The following is a 21,331-nucleotide window of genomic DNA, read 5'->3' on the forward strand; positions in this document are numbered from 1 at the left end:
ACACTGCCGTTCTAGACTGGAGTCCTTGGATAAAAGATATTATTTAGCCATCAGTGAACCTTCTCTGATTCCCTGAGCGTCTGGTGAACCTCCTGCCCCACACCAGGGCACTGCTGGAAAGTAGACGGCCCAGAGAGAAGAGAGGAGCAGAAGCTCTGGGGCGCACAGTTTCCAAATAAATAGATAGTAACCAGGGCAAGGACCTACTTTCTTCTACCAGCCTAGCTCCGTACCTGGCCAGCCTCCACCCTGGTGAAGCTTACACAACCAGGAGCTCAAGCTAAGGCCTGTGGTAAAGTCCTAAGCTTATGACTCATTGCAGGTCCATCTGTGCATTGCAACTAATTTCCAAATCACATAGGGCAGGGTCTGAGATGAATGTTGATGCAAATCCCTTAACTTCGTTGAACACCAAGTGCTTTCCGTTGCTAGACGAGAGTGAAGTAGTAACAAGAATAATCTTTATGAAGACTATTGACCCCACACAACACACAACCACTTCTTATTCTAATTGCTTAGTGTCAGAGATGGAAGATCACTAGACCAGAGCCCTTCTTTTATAGATGAGATCAAGGAAGTCCCTGAGCAGTAGGTCCTGACAGGGAACCTTGCCTGGTGCCTGGTTCTCTTGAGCTCTTGCTTCTCCCACAGCTCAGCCTGGTTGTGAATGATGCCCCCAACCTCTCGGAGGGTATCGCCTGTGCCTTTGGGAACCTGACTGAGGTGGAGGGGCAGGTGTCTGGGAGCCAAGTCATCTGCATCTCACCTGGACCCAAGGATGTCCCTGTCATCCCTCTGGATCAAGGTAATGACTGTGTCAAAAGAGCCATGGGTGCCATGGTGAGCTTAGGGGTCACAATATAGGCATGAAGCTACCCGACCAGTATTCATATATCAGATGCTAATATTGGCTTATGCGACTTGTTTGAGTTTGAAAGCACACTGCTATGCCCAAAGTGAGATTAGAGGAAGAATATGTTCATTTCTCCAGGGCTGAGAATGCATAATGTGCATTGTACCCACTTCCTGTCCTTTCTAGAAACAGGAAGGTGGGATTTGGGCAATAGATTGCTTTGAGCTCTCTCCACAGAACTTGCTTTGAACGATTCTTGAGCTAATATTCTGAAATTCCTTCAGTAATTGATCATGCCTAACCAAGTCAAGGGACTCATGGAATCTGTTACTGGGGGACAGACTGAGATTCTCTGGGGGCAAAACAGGTTCAAGCAGGCTTTGTCTGCCATTTGTACTCCTAGGTGGCTCTATGACATGGCCTTCCCCTCAGGATATTCACTGGGCCCCAGAGTGTTCACTCACTCCGTCTTCTCTTGCAGACTGGTTTGGCCTAGAGTTGCAACTGAGATCCAAAGAGACAGGAAAGATCTTTGTCAGCACCGAATTCAAGTTCTATAACTGCAGTGCCCACCAACTGTAAGCATGCCTCACAAGGAGCCTTACCTGGGTCTGGGGCTTCCCTTCTTCCTTTTAGGGCAAGACTTGTGCAGTAGTCACATTGAAGTATCTCAAGCAAAATTGGCACATGTTCATTTGAATGGCAGTCACTGACCACAGCCCATAATTTCATTTCTTTGGCCCCACCCTAGTACACTCTATTCCCAATTCTGAAGCTAGGATGGTAAAAAGAGAGTCCTGACCTAGAAGCTATAAGAAGAGGTCTTCACTTCAGTCAATTGGCAGTGGCTTTGAAGGCAAGGACTAACAGTGGGGTTGTGAAGGAGTCTGCTTTGCACACAAAGGAGGACAGGCATACGAAGCAGCCTTTCTCGGTATCCAATGATAGGGCCTGGGCTGGAAGAGTCAGAGAGGTTTTAACTTCAGTGTGCAACACATGCCTCCTTAATATATGTTATGAGCAGGATGCAAGAGGAACAAGAGGTGGAAAATGGCTAGAGGCAACCAAGGCAGGGCAAGGAGACTGAAACAGAACTAGATAAAAATGACCACTAACCCATTACATTTCAATCCCCAGATAACCCAGCTTGGGAATTGCAGACTTTTTGGAAGGAGAACCTGTCAACCTTTATAATCTAAGACAGTGGTAACAGAATCTATTGTTTGTGAGATAGCAATCCAGTGTGAAGTCACCACATTCAGTGATGCATTTCTGTCAAGGAAGATGCTGTCACAGGCAGCAAGTTTTAGCAGAGAAAAACAAGTCTCCTTGAAAGCCAGGATTTTATTTTATTTCTCAGCATTATCTTACCCTTCTCTACTCCTGGCATTCTATTAAAAGTCACAGTACCAAGTTCAGCTCCCCACTTTTCAATATGATAAGCTGAGACCCTTAGACAGTGAGTGCTCCAAAGACAGTGACAAAATCAGACAGTAGAGGACTCGGGCTAGAATACAGCACATACCATTTCTTTTACCCTAGACTACATTTGTTTTTTACTTGTTGAATCATATATATATATATATATATATATATATATATATATATATATATATTATCAAAAATCTATTAGCGATGGAGTACATGAAATAACATCGACTCAAACTTAGTAACAAAATGATTTTAGATATGACTGACCTCGAGGTGTGCATTGCAAGAAAAAAAAATCCTTTCTAGGGTGTGTAATGACCCAGTCACCTCATACTTGGTCTTACCCTTGAGACCACTGAATGGAAGCCCCTACCACCCAGACTTAATAAGAACCCCACCAGGTGGCGCCAGATTGCAGACTTATTTCTGTTCATAACAGCTCAGTATAGTTCTGAGAGGCTATCATACAGAAACTGAGGAGGAAGACCAGAGCTCTCAGTACATTTCTATCACAGAGATCTAGCACACACAGAGAGCCTCCAGGTGAGCCCAAAAAGAAAGATGTGCTCTCTCTGGAAAGAACATGTATGCCATAGGCATAGGCTATTTCTCCATGCTAGGGCCCCTAGTGATAAGGGGCAAAGTTACCATTCAATAATGTAAGTTTCCCAAGCTCAGAAACACAAACGCTGTAAACCAAATTGCTAATAGTCAAATGTTATTCAAGTTGTTGAAATAATAGGTGATTTAACTTCTTGAAAATAATAATCACATTTAACATTCTTCTTTTGAAATAAAATACATTTCCCATACATTCCCTCACAACGTCAAACAGCCCTGAGAACTACACAGGAACGTTGTAACCGACAGATGAAGAAACATTAATGCACAGAGTGAGTGACTTACTCAAGGCGACATCAGTGCTGGCAGCAGAATCCAGATAGAACCAGATCTGCCTGACCTCTGCCTCTCTGCTCTTTCAGCTAGCTGCTCTGACTGATAACCCATAGTATACTGGCATTAACTATCAGCAATTAGACTTTTAAAAACCTAATTTATAGCATTTACCAATTTTCACGGTTTAAATGCTCCAACCATAGTCAGTTTCAGTCCATTACAGTAAAATCCTAGCTTGCCAAATTTCTGGAAATATAAACTAGCACACCACTGTTTTGTAGGTTAAATTATTCCCACTGCTATCCCAGTTTATTGCTAAGTTTCAGGCCCCAGGAACATCTCAGATGCACAATCCACATTCTCTGTACTAGGTGGCCCACTAGTTTACCTTCCCAAGAGTAGGTGAAAATGTAAGGTTAACATCCTCCCTTGTGACAGGCCTACATGGCTGGACTGCTTGTCTCCTCCTTGCAGGTGCCTGTCCTGTGTTAACAGCGCCTTCCGCTGCCATTGGTGCAAGTACCGTAACCTCTGCACACATGACCCCACCACATGTTCCTTCCAGGAGGGCAGGATCAATGTTTCAGAGGTAAGAATGTTCTCTGTGGCATGACAACATTCCCAAAAAAGCATTCTCTTTGTACCCTAAGTGGTCTGTCCAGTGACTTAACCATCTCTTGCCCTGTCCTATCTTGGTCACCTTATCAGAGATTCTGCATGTTATAAATAAATGATATTATAAAGTTCAATAAAGTAGCAACAGACAGCCCCCAAGAAGAGGCTAAATCTGCTAGACTACTAAGACTGCATTCAAGGTGATTGCTAGTTGAAACTAAAAGCTCAGAGGAAGCAAACCCAACAAACAGACTCCACGCTCCGAGGGACTGTAATGAATACTGCCTATTCTTTGCGCCTAGCTCTTTGCTTGGCTGTAGACTTACTGTGCTTCAATAGAACATTCACTCTCAACCAGTTTTTCATGCCAACTTTTTATCCAACTCTAAAATTCAATGATTCTTTGACTCTGATGTATTACTGGGTGGGTGGCCTTGGAGACAGAAAGAAATCCAGCAAAAAGCACCGAGCAGTGCCAAAAGTCCTATTATATTATCTAGTTGAAGTTCGTTCCCTCAAGTCTGACCTGCCTTTGTCATTGATACAGTGAGATATCATGTCCATCTCTGCTGTGAATATTCTACTTAATACCAATTATTTGCAAAGCTTGGTTCTCTCACATTTCCCCAATATGCCTCAACTCCATGAAGCCAGCTTCTCAATTTCCCTTTCTTTTGTCTATTTTTCATGCCTAGGGGTAGCCAATTAGAACTAGACAATTGGGACCTTGTACAAATACCATACACCACACACAGACACACACACACCTTTTTTTTTAGTATTTTAGAAAAACTTGCAGAAATTAATGAGTGACTATGGGATTTTCATATACTACCGTTGCTTTTCTAGATATATCTCATTCCTGCATTGAACCGGAAGCTGCTTGAAAGAAAAGGCCATATCTTATGTTTAAGTCCTAATTCATTACTATTCAATGTTTGTAGAATGCATACATGGGGGGAAATGATGAACAGTAAGTGACCTCCGGACCTAAATCTAAGTGTTGGCGACCGCTACTTGTCAATGATATTCTAAAATGAATTTCTTGGTTCTCCTAGTCTTCACAGTTGCGCTGGTTACTTCTATGGCTAACCATAAAATAGACTTTGAAATGTTTTGGAAACAGATACACCTGATACTCTACAACTCACCCTTTCTGAAATGATCTGTATTATATGTAGTTTGTAAAAAGTACATGTAATCTGTCTGTATTGAGAGGAACAGATAGATGGCCCCATAACTTGTATTTAAGACAGACCCACCGACAGCTGCCTCAGAATGATAGAGCCAGGTATCCAGTCCCTGGGACAATCTAGAAAAGATTATTTTCTAGTCATTGGGCATGCTAGAATGCTACATTGATCTTAATGGGTACTTGGAATTAGTTCTAGGCCTGGGATTCTGCAGGGGTTTGAGGCCAGCCTTCTTGGGATAGGAGCTTAAGTGCAGAAGGTTTGGAGCAGGAGTTAACATAGCCTAGGAGCCAATGAAAGAATGGCCATGGGGAGCAAGCCACTGCAGAAGAGCTAAGGGCTAGGCAGTAGAAGGTTAATGATCACTGCCTTCAGAAAATGGCCCCTGAAGTCATGAAGTTTCTTCATCAACTGGAAGAAGAAAACTGGAACCCAGGAAGAAGAAGCTGGTGCAGATGAGGACAAAGAGCAACTCTGTGTCTCTGGAGGCTACCCTTTCAGGCAGATAGAAATCCAGAGCCAAGACTGACGGTGACCTGCAGCTGGAGCAAGGGCAAGCAGATTGTCATAGGGAGCAAGACAAATAAACTCTGGTGGGGAGGCCTGAGGGCTGAGCCCCAGAAGAATAATTAGAAGCAGGCCCAGCCCCCTTCACCACAAGGAATCACTGAAGCATAGTTCCTCTGGGGTAGCAAGTGAGAGATTTGAAAGTCCAGAGAACTGCCTCCCTGGTACTCAGGTTGAAATGATCACCAAAAGACCTTGGGGGCAAATGCAGAGTCACAACCCCTGTTCAGTCTAACTTTCACTCTTTAGTGTCTGTGCCTTGGGTGCCTTGCTCTCTTCTCTCCTTCTTCTCCCCATGTCTCCAACAGAGGGAACATGCTCTCTTGCCCTCATGCATGCTGGCCATTGGCACAACACAGGAACTAAATGAAGGCTGTGGGGAAAGCCCAGAATCCATCCATCTGCTGGCTTGACTCAGCAAAGGAAGTAGAGTGCAGTTTCCTAGCACAGTGGCTAGGGCCTCTTTCTAGAAGTCCTAAAATCCAACTGAATCTTTTAGCCACAGCTGACAACACATTTCTTCTTCTTCTTCTTCTTTTTTATTGGATATTTTATTTACATTTCAGATGTTATCCCCTTTCCCATTCCCCAGAAACCTTCTATCCCATCACCTCTCCTCCTGCTTCTATGAGGATGTGCCCCCACCCACCCACCTACTCCCACCTCCCCGCCCTTGAATTCCCCTACACTGGGGCATCTAGCCTTCACTGGACCAAGGACCTCCTCTCCCACCTATGCCGGACGAGGCCATCCTTCCCTACATATACAGCTGGAGTCGTGGGTCCCTCCCTATGTGCTCCCAGGCTGGTGGTTTAGACCCTGGGAGCTCTAGTTGGTTGCTATTGTTGCTCTCCCCATAGAGCCACGAAGATTTCTTTTTAGTCAGTGGCTTACAGGCTCAGCTCTTTTGTGTTCAAAGCTCTGCTTTAAGGGACTTCATTCCCCAAAATTCAAAGAATAATAAAAGTGCATGTGCACAGCTTGGGTAAAGTTGTTTTAGGGACTGTGAATCCCTTGGATATCTTTTTAGGGTTACTAGAATATCTTTTTAGGGTTACTAGAGTATTCCTTCAAGCCCCTCCTCCAACCTTGAATCAAAATTCCATGCCTGTATACTTGGTAGAAGCAATGTATCACTGATTAGCACCGCCAATTAGCAGCGCCGATTAGCAACGCTGCAACAGTCACGCCTCATGTGTTCATAGTTCTGCACCTGTGGCACAGTTCTCAGTGTGCCTTCCCAGGACTGTGCCATCAGCATCACCTGAAAACTTGCTAGAAATTCAGGTTCGTGGGTGCTATCCCAGATGAAGGTAAAGAATGAGAACCACTGACAAATGGCATTTCAGTTGACTCTCGAAGCTGAATGCAGTTTCACTTAACTCTTATTTGACACCTATAGTAACCAGGGGGCCAACAACTTGGAGTTATTTCTCAGGCATGGCTATGGAAAATTCAGCATCTAGAAAAACCTGACTTGTTCGCTCTCTCAAAAAATTGGGACCTGTGAGCATGTTGGTGTCCATGGCCATGGTTATGCTTGTAGGCATGGCTTTAGTCTAACCCCTTGCTGTTGGTCATGAAGGCTCAGTTGTGGCTGGACCACTACAAATCTATCTCCAAAGATGGAAATACTTCCCATGAAAGAGTCAGAAGGACCATATTTTAGAGGTTCATCTACCCACATCCTTCCAGAAGCTGCTGGGCCAAATCTGTGCTTAAGCCTGACAAGAAAGAACTGACACGTTGGACCAAAGCACAGCAGTTCTGCAACAAGAGTATACTAGCTTACATCTATTGCATATTTTCATGTGTGCATCACGTTGTGAATAAATTTTATTTAGACTTCATTATTTATTAAGCTGATTCTGTGACAAAACTGAACCTGAAAGTTCTTCTGATTGTTGGTCAGAGAAATGAGGATGTCAGAAGTCAGCCCAAAGTGGTTTTGAATAAGCTTGAATCTCCTGGCTCTGCCACATTTGTACACACTCAAGAAATACACAGTAATCGTATTAACAGTTGTTAAAAAATAGCCTGTTACCACACAATCACTGCCTATCACTCCTTTGTTAATTTAATTGTCAGGTACTACTAACTCCATTTTGTATATAGAGAAGCAGAACTTCATCCAGACCATCCAGACCATCTCTTAAGCCCTTTGAAGCATCTGAGCTTCATCTTCTCTACGCTGCTCTTCCTCAGTTAGAGCCCCTCGGCTGTCTGACAGGCTAGCTAAACCTCGATTGCCCAGCAACATGGTGTTAGCAGGTAGTGTGTACAGGAATATGTCCAGCCGCCAGCCTTGAAGGCTCATCTCCCCCCACTGCTGAAACAGGCCTAGTGAGATGTAGATACATAAGTATCTTTTTTACACCCACCCCAAGGGGAAGATAGAACCAAATAAATCCGATTAGCTTACCAGGAAGCTAGCTGCTCTCACTCTTTGAAGTCCAGTAGGTGAAGATAATGCCATTTCCACATGGAAGAAGTCCTTTTGAGGACCAACAGGTCCTCAGCACTGAATTAGGGGAATCCCAACCAAAGTGAATGGGCATCAAGGTAGTCTCCCTGCCTCTTACCGGGCCCTGGGGTGTTTTCAGACAGGACATCTGATCACCTTCATTTGAAGTGAAACACCCGCTAAAGAGGCTTGACCGCAATGTGGGGTGTTAAGTAAGAGAAGATAAGATGACCCAAGGTGGTTGTTAGGAAATCTTCAGGGTCATCAGTATTTGATGAGCACTTTACATTCTACAGAAATGTTATTTATGGTTATTGGCCTTCTTGTTCTTAGGACAAAAACCATCTTCTCTCTTTCCCCCTCTCCTCCTCCCTCTCCATTTTCCTCTCCCTTTCTCCCCCCCCCCACTCTCTCACTTCATCCCATGATATGTGTGTGCTTGTGTGTGTGTATGTGTGTGTGTATGCGTGTGTGTATGCGTGTGTGTGTAGATACAAGTGGCATAGGAATGGCTTTCAGTGGGACCTATTACCTTCCCAAGTCCTAGATGTATTGACTTTCGAGCAACCCTAAGACTTTTTGGCTGTTAGTTTTCCTGACTCTGCCCTTGGTCTCACCATTGCCATTTTTACCCCCACTCCCCACCCCCCAACTCCTGCCCTTCACTCATGACCTCATGGATCCATCTCACAGACCAGGTCTACATCTTATTTGCTGCCAAAGATGCAGATTGTGAACTTGGAACACCAACCACTTCTTTCCTTTACACTGGGAATAGGAAAAAAAATGTTCTTTTCTGACCCCAGAGCCACTGCCAAATAACCGATGTCTAACGCATCCTTTTGCTGCTAGGTCAATCGTGAGCATGTTTAGGCCTTAGAGAGGAGCCTATTCATCATCTATAAAACTAGTTCTTAAAAGCCTAAAAGAACACAGAGTTCTCTAAAATTCTAGACTGTTCTTTGGAAATATATGACTCACGAACAACTCCTGCGATGACTCGCCATCCTCTAAGATGGATGCACGTTGGCACATATGAGTATATTCAGTTATCACTCCACAGCCATAGAGGACATGGACTGGTTCCAGAAGTCTTGTAGATCCCAGGTCCCTTCTATTAAGCAGGGTGATATTTTCATAAAACCATACACAGTCTTCTACCTTACTCAGAACCTGTCACTCTGTGTCAGTGCTTTATGAGTAGCTGCTTTCTTTATTTGAGAAAATATCACAGTGGAGACCCTGTATGTATCTACCATATGTATAACTTTTCTCCTCCAAATATCTTTGGCCCTTGGCTGATGGAATTTATGGATACTGAGGGCCAAATATGGAGAATTTTTGGCTTCAAAAGATATAAAGGATGCTACAGTCTTATTTGCTGACTGGAGACATCATACTTCCAGAAGCATATCTTATGATTCTAGGCCTCCTGAAATTTAAATTTGTTCTCTGAACTCATTAGAGAAACAAGAACGTTTTACAGGAATTAATTCAAAATCTAAGTTAATCAATCAATATCCATCTATGTGTCTGTTTTTAAGTTTGTACAAACATGCATTCATACACACATTCACACACACATATACACACATATGCACTATTATATATCAGACTTATTTCTGTCATAAAGTCTAACCTGTTAGATTCTAGCTAGATTTTTAGCTGCTAGCTGGATGTGCTTCTTTTCAGAGGAATACCTGGGTTTCCTGGCTATAAATCTGTAAAAAACTCTGTCAAAAGGGCCTGCAGGGGATGAAATCAAAAGAGCAGTAAAGAGCAGGTTTATGAGTCAGCACCTTGAGCAACTGGTTTCTAAACTGGGACCCATCTGTTCTGGGATTCCTTATGATCCTGCCCTCTCAGGAAACCTGTTTGCTGGAGTCCTCCTATGCAGTGACTGGTAGGCAGGAGTGGCCAGGCTTACCCTGGAAGTCTTCCGAGTTCTTCCAGACAGGTCTCAATAGGAAATTCTGGCTCTAGCTCTGTATAAATGGTCATATTCCTCAATGGATATGTCTGTGCCTGTAGGTAATTATGGAGCTCCAGAAACCATGGCTACAGACTACCAGTTGTAGTCCTAGCTTGAGAATCAAACTGCTTCTCAAGTCTCCCTTATTTCTTACCAACCTCCAAAGTTAGAACTAAAAAGAAACTTCAAAATTCTTTTGTCTATTGCTTTATCTTTTCATTTACAACCAATCACCTTCTTGCAAACAATACCTAAGTATACACTACACATCTGACACAAGATGAAGACTTAGGATGTGGGGTAGAAAGGTTCAGACTCAGTCCTTGAGAAGATCACAGCTCAGAAAAAACAACAACAACAACAACAACAAAAAACCAAAAAACAAAAAACAAATCCACAAGAATTGTGGCTCCACAGATTCAGTGAAAGCATGGGGCAATACCCAGAGTTCTATCTGAAGTCAGTGCAAGAAAGAGTCAGGCCAGCCTTCCAAGTTGGAAGTCTAGGTAACAGATGATAAGATGATTATATTGAGGTAGAGCAGGGGACAGGAAGACAATGGCATTGGTCAAGAAGAGTTAGTCTTTGATAGGGAGAAAAGCATGTGCAAAGGCCTAGATGTGTTATCTATCAGTATGAGAGACGGCATGCTAGAACTATGTGTTCAGTATGTCCAGACCATGATACACAAAAACAAACAGATTTACAGTCAATTAGGGACCAGAATATGGTAGGCCTGCAACTAGGATCTGAAAAATAAAAGAAGGGACTGTATCTGTCCACACAAAGAAGCTGGCTACTTCTGTAGCTCTATAGTACAGATTGTGATTATTCAATGCCCTATGATGGCTTCTGGCATCCAGTTTCTTCTTGGAGTCTGTCCACACCTTGCAGAAAGTCCAGCAGTGTTGGTACTAACGCAGCAAATACCAGCAGTACCTTTTACAGGCCTTGTAGCTACAGGAGCCCCTATACATTCCCCAAATTCTTTCAGAAACTAGTATCCAAAAGACAGGGAATGTGGAGCCCCTGCAAGAACTCCCTGGAGATTAGAAATGTTTCCATGTGAAGAGTTTCCACATCTGTCCTGTAGAGGGCAGGGCAGGCAACAAGACTCAGATCTTTTCTGCAGGAGGACAAAGTTGACATTCAGTGTGGTATTGGACCTCTGCCTCCAGACACAGACTGAGCAAAACTGGCCTCTCTCGCCTCTTTTACATCTTTCTCATGGCCCCACCCTACTACAGTTCCCTATTTGGGTTTTGTTTTCCAAAACAGCATAGCATTCACATGTGGTAGTGAAATGAGATAAAAAACCAGAGCAAGTATTTGGAGACTAGCTGGGGGAGTGGGGAGGCGGGTACTTGATCCCCCTCCTGGAAAGCTGGGAAGCCTGGCTCAGCTGGAACTGAGAAGCTGAAGCTGTAGATAACAGCCGCCTCAGGCACCAGACAATGTAAAAGGCCAAGGGGCTGGGGAACCAGATAAAACCAGAGGTGGGGTGCCTGAGCTGGGGACAGGAGCCCATGGAGGCTCTTTCATTTAGTCTCTGGAGATAAGGCACACAGTTTGCCATACTGGTGTTTGAAAGTTAATTCCTAAATTGTAACACACACCTAAAGATTAGGATGGTTTGTGGGATGATGTTGACAATATCAAAGCCCAGCAGGAGCACAGGATTTCATCCTCCCCACTGACTCAATGTATCTCTTAAATAAGGTGCAACTCTTCTCACCGGCACCTCACCAGGAAACAGGAAGGTCCTGTCCTCCAGGTGAGGAGAGAGCTCTGAGTTGAAGACTAATGAAGCCCTCTGCTTGCTCCATAGGACTGTCCCCAGCTCGTGCCCACGGAGGAGATTCTGATCCCAGTTGGAGAAGTGAAACCAATCACCCTTAAGGCTCGAAACCTGCCCCAACCCCAGTCTGGCCAGCGAGGCTACGAATGTGTCCTGAGCATTCAAGGGGCTGTCCACCGGGTCCCTGCCCTGCGTTTCAACAGTTCCAGCGTGCAGTGCCAAAACAGCTCGGTAAGCAGCTCACACATAGGACCAGGCCTTAGATCATGTGGCATCACCAGCGGCATCCATATTACTGGAGACAGAAAAACCTATGAGCACCCTGAGCCGTGGTCTCAGAGGAGAGAGCCCCCAAGAGAACCTTAATGGGAGAAGCTGAGATTTGGGGGACCCTTCTGAAGTTAAAGAACACAGTTTTGCCATTGGGAAAATCTTCTGCCAAAAAAACCTAGCCCCACCCAGCACCCTATCCGAATTCAATTTGTGAGGATTCTGGAAGGTGTCTCTGAGATGAGGATGGACAGGAAAGGGTGGGAAGAGAGGAAGGAGATACCACATTTTAGGAGCCACAAGGGTTAAGCCTGCCCAGAATGGTGGACAGAAAGCACGAGGTGTTTAATTATAATTTCAGCCCAGAGAAGATCTTTTTATCTGCCAACTTCCTGTCTCTGACTGTGGGGGGTCAGCTCAGAGATGAAGGGCTTGACAAAGGTGTTGAAGAAAGCTAATTCGCCTGGGAGAGATAAAGAGAATCTGGGCCTCTTATCAGGGAGCTGTCAGATTCTGGGGTCACAAGCATTTGATAGAATTTGTAATCGGTGCCAAGTGCACAGGAAGCCAGACTGAGAAAGAGAGCGCAACAAAGGAAGAAGGCAAGGGAAGGCTGGGCAGGAGGGCCATGGTAACATGCTCTCCAGAGCTAAGCCAATGGCTAGAAATGGGCAGACATAAGGAGGGACTGCCCAGGAGACTTAAGTGAGGCACAGTGAGAACTGGGCCACCCGAGAGGTTGGGAAGGGCTTGAAAGTCCTCTGTGAGGTCGGTCAGAACAGGAGACTGGACCCGGATGGGAGCATTCTCTTTCCTGCTGTGCTAGGAGATTCCCAGGAAGACATGAGCCCTTCTTTTGTTAAACACTAATCCAGGTAAAACCTATCTGCAGAAGGAGAGGAGGCTTAGGAGATCACACAGTCTGTGGAGTGCCTGCCACCCAATCATAAGACCATGAATTTGAATCCCCATACCCACATAAAAGTGCTGGTCACAAAGCCTCACAACTGTGAGTCCAGTGCTGGGTGTGGACTGGTGGAGGACCATTGGGTCTCATTAGGCAGTGAATGTAGCAAGATCTATGAACTCCCACCCAATCTCAGAAAATAAAGAGAATGATTAAGGAAGATACCCAACCTCAACCTCTGGCCTCCACATGCATGTGCACACACACATATATGCACATACATATGTATGCACATATGCACAGAAACACATCAAAACCTCATCCCATATACCTAAGAGAGAGAGACCAACCAACCATTCCACAACTGTTGTCATATGCCCTATCATACGTACTAGGTGTGAGAGAACAGTGAGGACGTTGACTTTGTGTTCTCTCACACACACACGGACTCGAGAGAGAATAAATGCACACATAAAAGAATGCATTGTAGTTCCTGGAAAGTGCCATACTAAAGACAGAAAATGTCAATATAAAGAGTACAAGGCTAGGGGGAAGCAGGGCGTATGTGTGTGTGAGGAGGGGCCATGTTACTGGCAGGGATATCAGAAAGGACACGAGAGAGGATGAAAGGGAGCAGAACTAAATGAACAAGGGCAAACTCAAAGGTTGGCCGTTGTAGGGAGAAAGCGGCATCCCTTTTGAGTTACAGGCACAACAGATATACAGAAAGGGGCTTCATCGAGTGGATTTAGCAGGAGAAGGGAATGAAGATCTGAGCCTTTTCAGATTTCAGAAAGAACTGAAGGCTAAGCCAGAGGCTTAGGTTGGCTCCTGGTGGCCTTATTGACTAGAAATCAGGTGTCATAAGGGTCTCCTGAGGCAGCACGAGGAGTTGCTTTGCACTCTGGCTTCCTGTGACAAAAAGCCTTGAGAGATGTGTGTTTGCTCCTCTCCTGTCCCTGCAGTACCAGTATGATGGGACGGACATCAGCAACCTAGCAGTGGACTTTGCTGTCGTATGGAATGGCAACTTCATTATTGACAACCCTCAGGACCTGAAAGGTAAGCAACTGCTTCCAGGTGCAAGTTTGATCTTTTCATGACCTTGGGAAGGGCTGGGGTTGGCGAGATCAGAGCAGGCCGCTGCTGTGTCTTGAATAGCACACTCCCTCTGCCAGCAGAGTTCTTTGGGGACTCCTAAAACAACATTTGAAGCCATCAAAGGGGTCCTGTTGGGAGCCCTGTTTTATTACAGCCAGGGAATCCACAAGGTGGCTGGCCATTCTTGTGTACTGTTGGCTGGTTCCTGGTGACTTTGAAGTATCTATGGAACCTAACCTAGGGGAACAGCAGACAGAGTGTCCTGACAGCTTCCCTAGAAATGGAGATAGTGCTTTCCCTCGGGTTCTCCTTCCCATGGTCTCAGCCCTGGTCACTGTCGCAGCACAAAGAAGACTTGTAAGTCTTAGGCTCTGGTCCTGAGACCAATAGAGGAACAGCATGCTAACTGAGGTTCACATCTGGAGCTGAGAAGCTCAGAAAGTGGGCCTGGGGTAGAGCAAGGAGGAAATTCTGGGGCTCTTACCCTGTACGCTCGCTCACATCGTACTCATTCAGAAAGCAGGTCCCCCCTCAGGGCAGCCATTCAGAAAATGACCCAACTCCTAACACTTGTCATATAAGGCACTCGTTACGCAATCTATTTGAAATTGTTTTTATTGTTTATCTCAGTACTCTAAACGTGTGCTGTTATTATTCCTATCCTATCGATGGTGAAGCTGAGTCATATAGTACGTGCTGAGATAGTCTGACTTCAGAGCTGCCATGCAGACTCGTACACACACACCAGAAGGCAGTTAAGGGGAGAGCAGGTTCTGTAGGTGCTTCAGCATCTATAGAATACAGGTACACCATTAAAGTCAATGTAGCCTCGACTGCAAGAAGGATTTCAGTCCAGGTAGTTTATAATGTTTACTTGTTCTTAGACTAGATTTTTTTTTTTCATTATTTTTCCTTGGCAAGTTAGATCAGTTAAATCCCAGAGGTTGCACCCAGAACCTGGAGGGAAATAGCCATCAGGTGCAGACTGGTACATCAGACTTTTCTGACATGCACAAGGCTCCATCGGTGCACAAGCAGCCTTGGCTTACCTTCCTACTTGTGTCTATGAGATTCTCAGCATCAGAGAAAGCTGCGCATGGGCCACTGAGTTTAAGTACTCAGGCTCTCAAACTCAGCCATCTGAGTTCCATTGCTAGTGCGTCTCCCTGAACCATGAAAGTTCAGACTAACAGTGACACCTCTGTACATCCCGCTGTATCCACAACAGTCTCTAGAAGAAGGGAAGCCCATTGCCCAGGGTCTGACTGAGGATCTGAGGAACTCATGGTTAATACAAGTACTTATTCAATTTCAGATTTCCTTTGCTTACCCTGTGCCTTGGAGACCACAGGTATAAGAGTATTTAGGGCTTTGAGTGGTGAATACTCTGTGTAGCCAGGATTGGGAAAACTAGACAGAACAGAGGTGTCCTGGAATGCTATAGAAAAATGGAAGTGGCTCTCCTCTTGGGCACACACCTGACCTCCAGCAGATGCACACACAGCCAGGTCACAAAAGCTTAGGACAACTTGGCTGGAAAAGGTGAAAAGTGACTTTGTGAGTCTTTGCTCATTAACTGTCATAGGATTATTTCTAGGAACCTCCAGGATGCCCATATCCAATTATGTGGTACTTACACATAACCGCAGATATCTAAATCATCTCTAGATGACTTAGAACATATGGCTGAATGTAAATGTGGAGAAGACAGTTGTTACATGCTAGTTATCAAGTAATAACAACAAAATATCAGTCTATACATAGACAGATGTAACTACCTCTAGAAGCTGAATCCATCAGCTGATTGCATTCATCTGGGGAATCGGATCTCTGAATTCTCAGTACTAACAAGAACAGACTAAACCCCGAGCTCACGACACAACTACACTTTATGGCTCGTTCCTCTAGGGCCTCCAAGGTAGTTAGAGAAAAATCAAAGCAAAATGCTCGCAGAATTATCGCGTAATCTATCAGAAGTGAGTTTGTCCTCTCTGGGAATGCATTCTTCATCTATGCTGGTAGGAATAGGGCAGAATCACTCTTTTTTTGCGACCATGCTTCCTGCTTCAGCCACCTAGACTTTCTTTAAGCACAAGCTGACTCTGTTACCAGACCCACACAATTTCTAGGGTGCTAGTTGAGATTCCTGTCTTCTCTGGACCCAACATGAGCAGCACAGGAAGCTTGAGACCAGTTACCCACAGTAAGGTGAGAAAGCCACTACGTCTTTTTGAGCTTCATTCAGTTTTACCTGCCATGAAGAAATGAACCGATGTCTCTCATTTGGGAAAGACAGCGTGAGAGTACTGTTAGAATTCAAAGAAAAGATAATAGATAATAGCATCCAGTACATCACCGGCACTACTGAGTACTCACTGTACAACATCTCTTTAAACCTCCCTACAACCAACTATTATCTCCATGAGAAACATAGGTAAACAAGATTCAGAGAGGTTAAATACTTTGTTTCACTGCTAGGAAGTAGAGAAGCCGCAATTAAAAACACGGCTCTGATTCAGTCCCGGAGTGGAAACCTTGAACTCATTCATTCTAGATGACTGCCTAGGCACCCTATTCACTCTCCATGCTTTGCTCCTGCAGGGGTGGTGACCCCCGTGTTGTCTGTGGTTGGGGTAGATCTGTTGCACCTACAAACGGAAGGTTTATGTGGTGAGCTTCTGCAGTCCTATCTCTGATGGCCCCCTCTCTTTGCAGTTCATCTCTACAAGTGTGCAGCCCAGCGGGAAAGCTGTGGTCTCTGCCTCAAGGCTGACCACAAGTTCGAGTGTGGCTGGTGCAGTGGTGAGCGCAGATGTACCCTCCACCAACACTGCCCCAGCACTTCTAGCCCCTGGCTTGACTGGTCCAGCCACAATGTCAAGTGCTCCAACCCCCAAATCACAGAGGTAAGTCTCCAGCTTCCAAAACACAAAGGGACAGCCAGGGAGCTAGGAAAGAAATATACTTGTGGATGAATTCCTGGACCGGGAATATTGGATGGAGAGATGGAAGGTCCTATGTGTATGGACTAGGAACAGGCATAGATGCCAGGAGTATGCTCTGTCCCCTGCTGTAGCCCAGCTGCATGGCTAGGCTGTCTGAGCCAGGTAGGAACAGATATTCATGGTGAAGGAACATTTCAGAAAGCAGCTTCAGTTTTTCTCCGCAGAGGTGCTATCTGGAGAACTATAAGTAGTTCAGAAGTGCAAAATTGGAAACTGTAGAAGTAGAGAGACCATATGTTAGCGTCATGCTATTTCTCAGTGTTTTGCCTTGGTCCCAATTTGTTTTTGCGCATTTTCATGGGAATAAATGAAGTAATTAATTATACTAGAAAAAAAGTGATGTTTTCAAACTAGCAGATTGCAAAGGAAGATGGATTGATGATGTGGCGAGAAAGAACAACTACTTGGGTGTGAGTGGTCTGCAGAGGCACAGTTGTGTCTAACTCAGGTTGCTGTCAGCTGCTCCCCAGTCAATAATTCTCAGTTTTCTTTGAATCTAAATTGTGCATTCCCTATTAAGAACAAGGGCCTTGGCAGGTGCCATGGCAGTCTGCAAAACTTATGATTTCAGAGAAAAACTATTTCTGTCTTCATCTTTCCTAAGCTCTTGCCCTGTCCGTCCCTGACTCTGCATCATTTTCCCCAAAGCCATTTCTGTGTCATGAAATATTGGGAAATTTGAATTCCTTTCTGATGAAATTAGAGTCTCAGTTCAGTTTAAGGAAAAACAAAAACCTCAAGACCAAGCAGCAGATGGACTGTTGGAACAGAGCAGATATCTTATTTACATGCTTGGCTTTGATAGATTTAATTCTTAGCAACTGTGACAAGTTAAGTTTTCTCAGATCCATTTCACAGAGGAGGAAAATGAGGCCCAAGTTCACATAGCAGATTAGAGGCTATACTATCATTTAAGCTCACATTTCATTTTAAAGTTACTTAAGAATTTTCCATGATTTTGCATACTGTATATTGCATAGTACAATATATTAATTAAGGTGAAACACCACTTACTGTATTCTACAATATACAATAAGTATATAATATATACAATATGTATATAATATACAGTAAGTATATTTTAGTATACAATAATTAGTGTTTCATTTTAATTAATACCCATTCCATTGCTAATATAGACCAGATACATGTGACCCCTCCATGTGAGGGGGTTCTATATCAAGTGCTCCAACTCCCAAATAACCAAGGTGAGACCCCAAAGTTCCAGAGAAGGAATTGAACACAAGACCATGAGAAGGAAGTACATGTGTGTTTGTGGAGAAGAATGCAACTGATGTGGAGGGGAAGGAGAGGCTGCATCATGTTCTGTAACAGGATAAACTTATACAAACAGGTTAAACTCATACAAACCCCCAAACAGGGAAGGGCTTTAGTACTAGCTTACATGTGGATGTGGCAAGTGACCATGCCTGCTGGCCTTCTCAGTGGAAGAGACTGCTGTAAAGAGTGCTGACATACTGTCAGGCTTCAGCCTTTGACCTCATACAGCTAACATCTTCAAATCTTTGAAGCTCCGAGTCTCAGCTGTTCTAGTGGGTTTTGGCAACTTCTGGCCTGAAAACGTACATTGTTTTTTTTTGTTTCTGCTATGACTGTCAGTCTCTGTGCCTGTCAATGCCCGTGGTGTCTGGAGCTTCCTTAAATCAGGAGAAATTCTGTCATCAGCACTTCCTACCTCTACAGGCTCTGGGACTGCAAAGCCTGGTGTCTGTCTGCTCTCAGCCTGGCTGGAGCTTCTATAAGCCCCAAGGCAAGCTGCTCACAGGGAAGCCTGCCTCCGCCACCCACCCTGTTCACAGACTGAGGACTGACAGGCTGCTGGCTTCACAGAGGACACCCAAATTACAGGAGGCTAATTAACCTCCTGAGGTAATTAGGCTATAATTGATTTTTCCAATGAATGTATCAGCAACAGAAGGTGTTCCGAGGCTCCTGAGGGTAATTTTCATATTGAGGATGCTAAGATATGGAGGACTTCTTGGGAAGAGACACACCTGTACTGTGCTCCAGACCCATTCAGGCATCTCACTCTAGACAGGACATATGGCAGGAAGTACCTACGCCTGGAATGACTAGTCACTATTATCTGTCCTATTTTCTTTGATGTCGTATCTCTTACCTTCAACCAGACCCTCCTTTGTCTGTCTGTTGTTTTCTGTTTCGGTGACTTATGAAATAATTTCAAATTTATAAACAGACACAAAAAGAGTACAAAGAACATTCATATCCTCTTTACCCAGGTTTTCCAAAGTTCCCATCTTAAAGAAACATAATGTAATTATCAGTTAATGTTGATCCAGTGATGTCATCATCCAGCAGGCATACATTATTAGCATTTTCCCAATTGTCACAATTATATCTTCTTCTGATGCAAAATCCAGTGTAAGGTGGAATCTGGGAGCCAGTGTGATATTTCATGATGGCATTGTCTTGTCCCTTTGGTCTTTTAATCCACAGTCCTAATAATGACTTTCATGGTACTAACTAACAGGACTAATAGGAGAGTTATTTTTGTTGTTGTTGTTGTCTGTTGTGTTGTCAGTGTCCCTCAATTTGGGTATACCAGATGATTTCTTGTGGTTTAATTCAGGCTGAATACTCTGGGTAAAAACCTTTAAAAGAAAAAGAGCCTAGAGAAGAGATCTGAAAGGAATAAGAATCCACCAGTTCTTGCTGATATGTGCAGACGAACATTTAATAGGAGAGGAGATGCTTCTTCATACTAGAACCCCAACTAATGAATACAGAAAGGATTATGGGGAAAAAAGTCACAAGTTTAATGTGCTCAGCTGTGTTTCATACAAGGATGTTCTTTAGATACAAAGATGAGGTGAAAGCTGATGAGAAATACAATACTCATACAATCTTGAGCTATCTTCCCGGAAGATCATTAGTTACAATAGGAACAATAGTAGCTTCTTGTTGAAGAAAACCAAGCAATCCTGTCCCCACTTCAACTAAACAGTCTTCCCATCACCAAAACAATCTTGAAGACCTTCTAATACCCCCTGAAAAAGTACAGCCTCTTTTCAGCGGCATTATTTTTCAATAATAATAATGATTTTTTTCAAATTAATCTTTAAGAGGAATCAACTTTTTTTTCCAACTTTCTTAGATAATTCCTTTGTGCTGACATAGCTCTTTTTTGTTGGGGGGGACTCTCATATTATGACCCTTCGTAGCGGATATATTCCCACTATATTTGTATAAAGCTTGGCGATTGGGCTATATGAGAGGTAGGTGGAGTGAGAAGGGGAGGAGACAAAGGAGAGAGAGGAGGAAGAGAGAAGATGGTGGCAGATGTCCGAGGGTCTCTAGCAGAGGTAGTTATTAATATCAAGGTTAGGTAATTGGGTTTACAATTCTAATTGTGTGGGCATCTTGTTAATTGAGCATTTTCAAGTATATAAATATTAGACAATCTTTAAGCATTAAGAGTCTTCATTCTACCAGGTACCGCGGTCATGGCGGGTATTATCTGGGGTTCAGTCGAGCTTTGTGGAGAAACAGTGTGGTGGATTGGCAGAGCCATCCCCTACGCTGGCATCTCGTGGGTGCCAGGGCTGATGTTTCTACACAGCCAGAGCTGGAGTCCAGAGCTGGAGCTGTGGGAAAATGGCGGCTGTCTGGGAACAAGCTGGACCGGGCACTGGTTTTTAAATACTACCCACGACACACTTCTATGTATTCATAATCTTTACATGTACTCTCCCTTATCTTCAGAATATATGTTGTCCTTAGAAGCACTCAGAGCAGCCAACATAAGCCACTAACTATATGATCCTTCTAAATGGTGCTTGGGAAAGTCAATAGTTTGCCCAACATCTGGTTAGCAGTAAAACAGAGGTTGGGCTCTTTGTCACTGGGGCAGAGGGCATCTTGTCCTCATGCACTTCCTCCACTTTACTCCATCCCAAAGTACCTCTGTGTCCAGCATCAGAACCTCTTGGAAGATACCAGTAGGTGTCAGACTTACTGAGTACCCCAGCACTGTTGGAAATAAATCTTAAAGTCACCTGTGCTTAATTGTCCTCCTACACATAATCAGGTTCACCCACATTTCTATGAGTAGAGAAAACAGTTCGAGAATTTGGGGGTACGTGTGAGCTTAAGGCAATCATATTTTTTTCCTTCAGGCATAGTCTTTTATTTAATGCCTACCCCATGTGTTATGTGACATGCCTTTGTCCACCAGAGCAATAGTGGTGGAAGACAATCTTTGGTCCCTTAGGTTGAT

The 21,331-nt window shown here is 44.1% G+C and overlaps 1 protein-coding gene across 1 annotated transcript in view; it reads left to right on the forward strand.

The window, feature by feature from the left end:
* Plxna2 (plexin A2) overlaps nt 1-21,331 on the forward strand; it is a 191,640-nt gene that overhangs the window by 128,902 nt on the left and 41,407 nt on the right. Inside the window, exons 7-12 of the mRNA XM_034512965.2 lie at nt 652-805; nt 1,335-1,431; nt 3,656-3,770; nt 11,821-12,021; nt 13,933-14,029; nt 16,784-16,974. Of these exons, the coding sequence (XP_034368856.1) occupies nt 652-805; nt 1,335-1,431; nt 3,656-3,770; nt 11,821-12,021; nt 13,933-14,029; nt 16,784-16,974 (855 nt within the window). The remainder of the gene's footprint in view (nt 1-651; nt 806-1,334; nt 1,432-3,655; nt 3,771-11,820; nt 12,022-13,932; nt 14,030-16,783; nt 16,975-21,331) is intronic.

Source organism: Arvicanthis niloticus, chromosome 10 (assembly GCF_011762505.2).
Source record: "Arvicanthis niloticus isolate mArvNil1 chromosome 10, mArvNil1.pat.X, whole genome shotgun sequence".
Lineage (NCBI taxonomy): Eukaryota > Metazoa > Chordata > Mammalia > Rodentia > Muridae > Arvicanthis > Arvicanthis niloticus.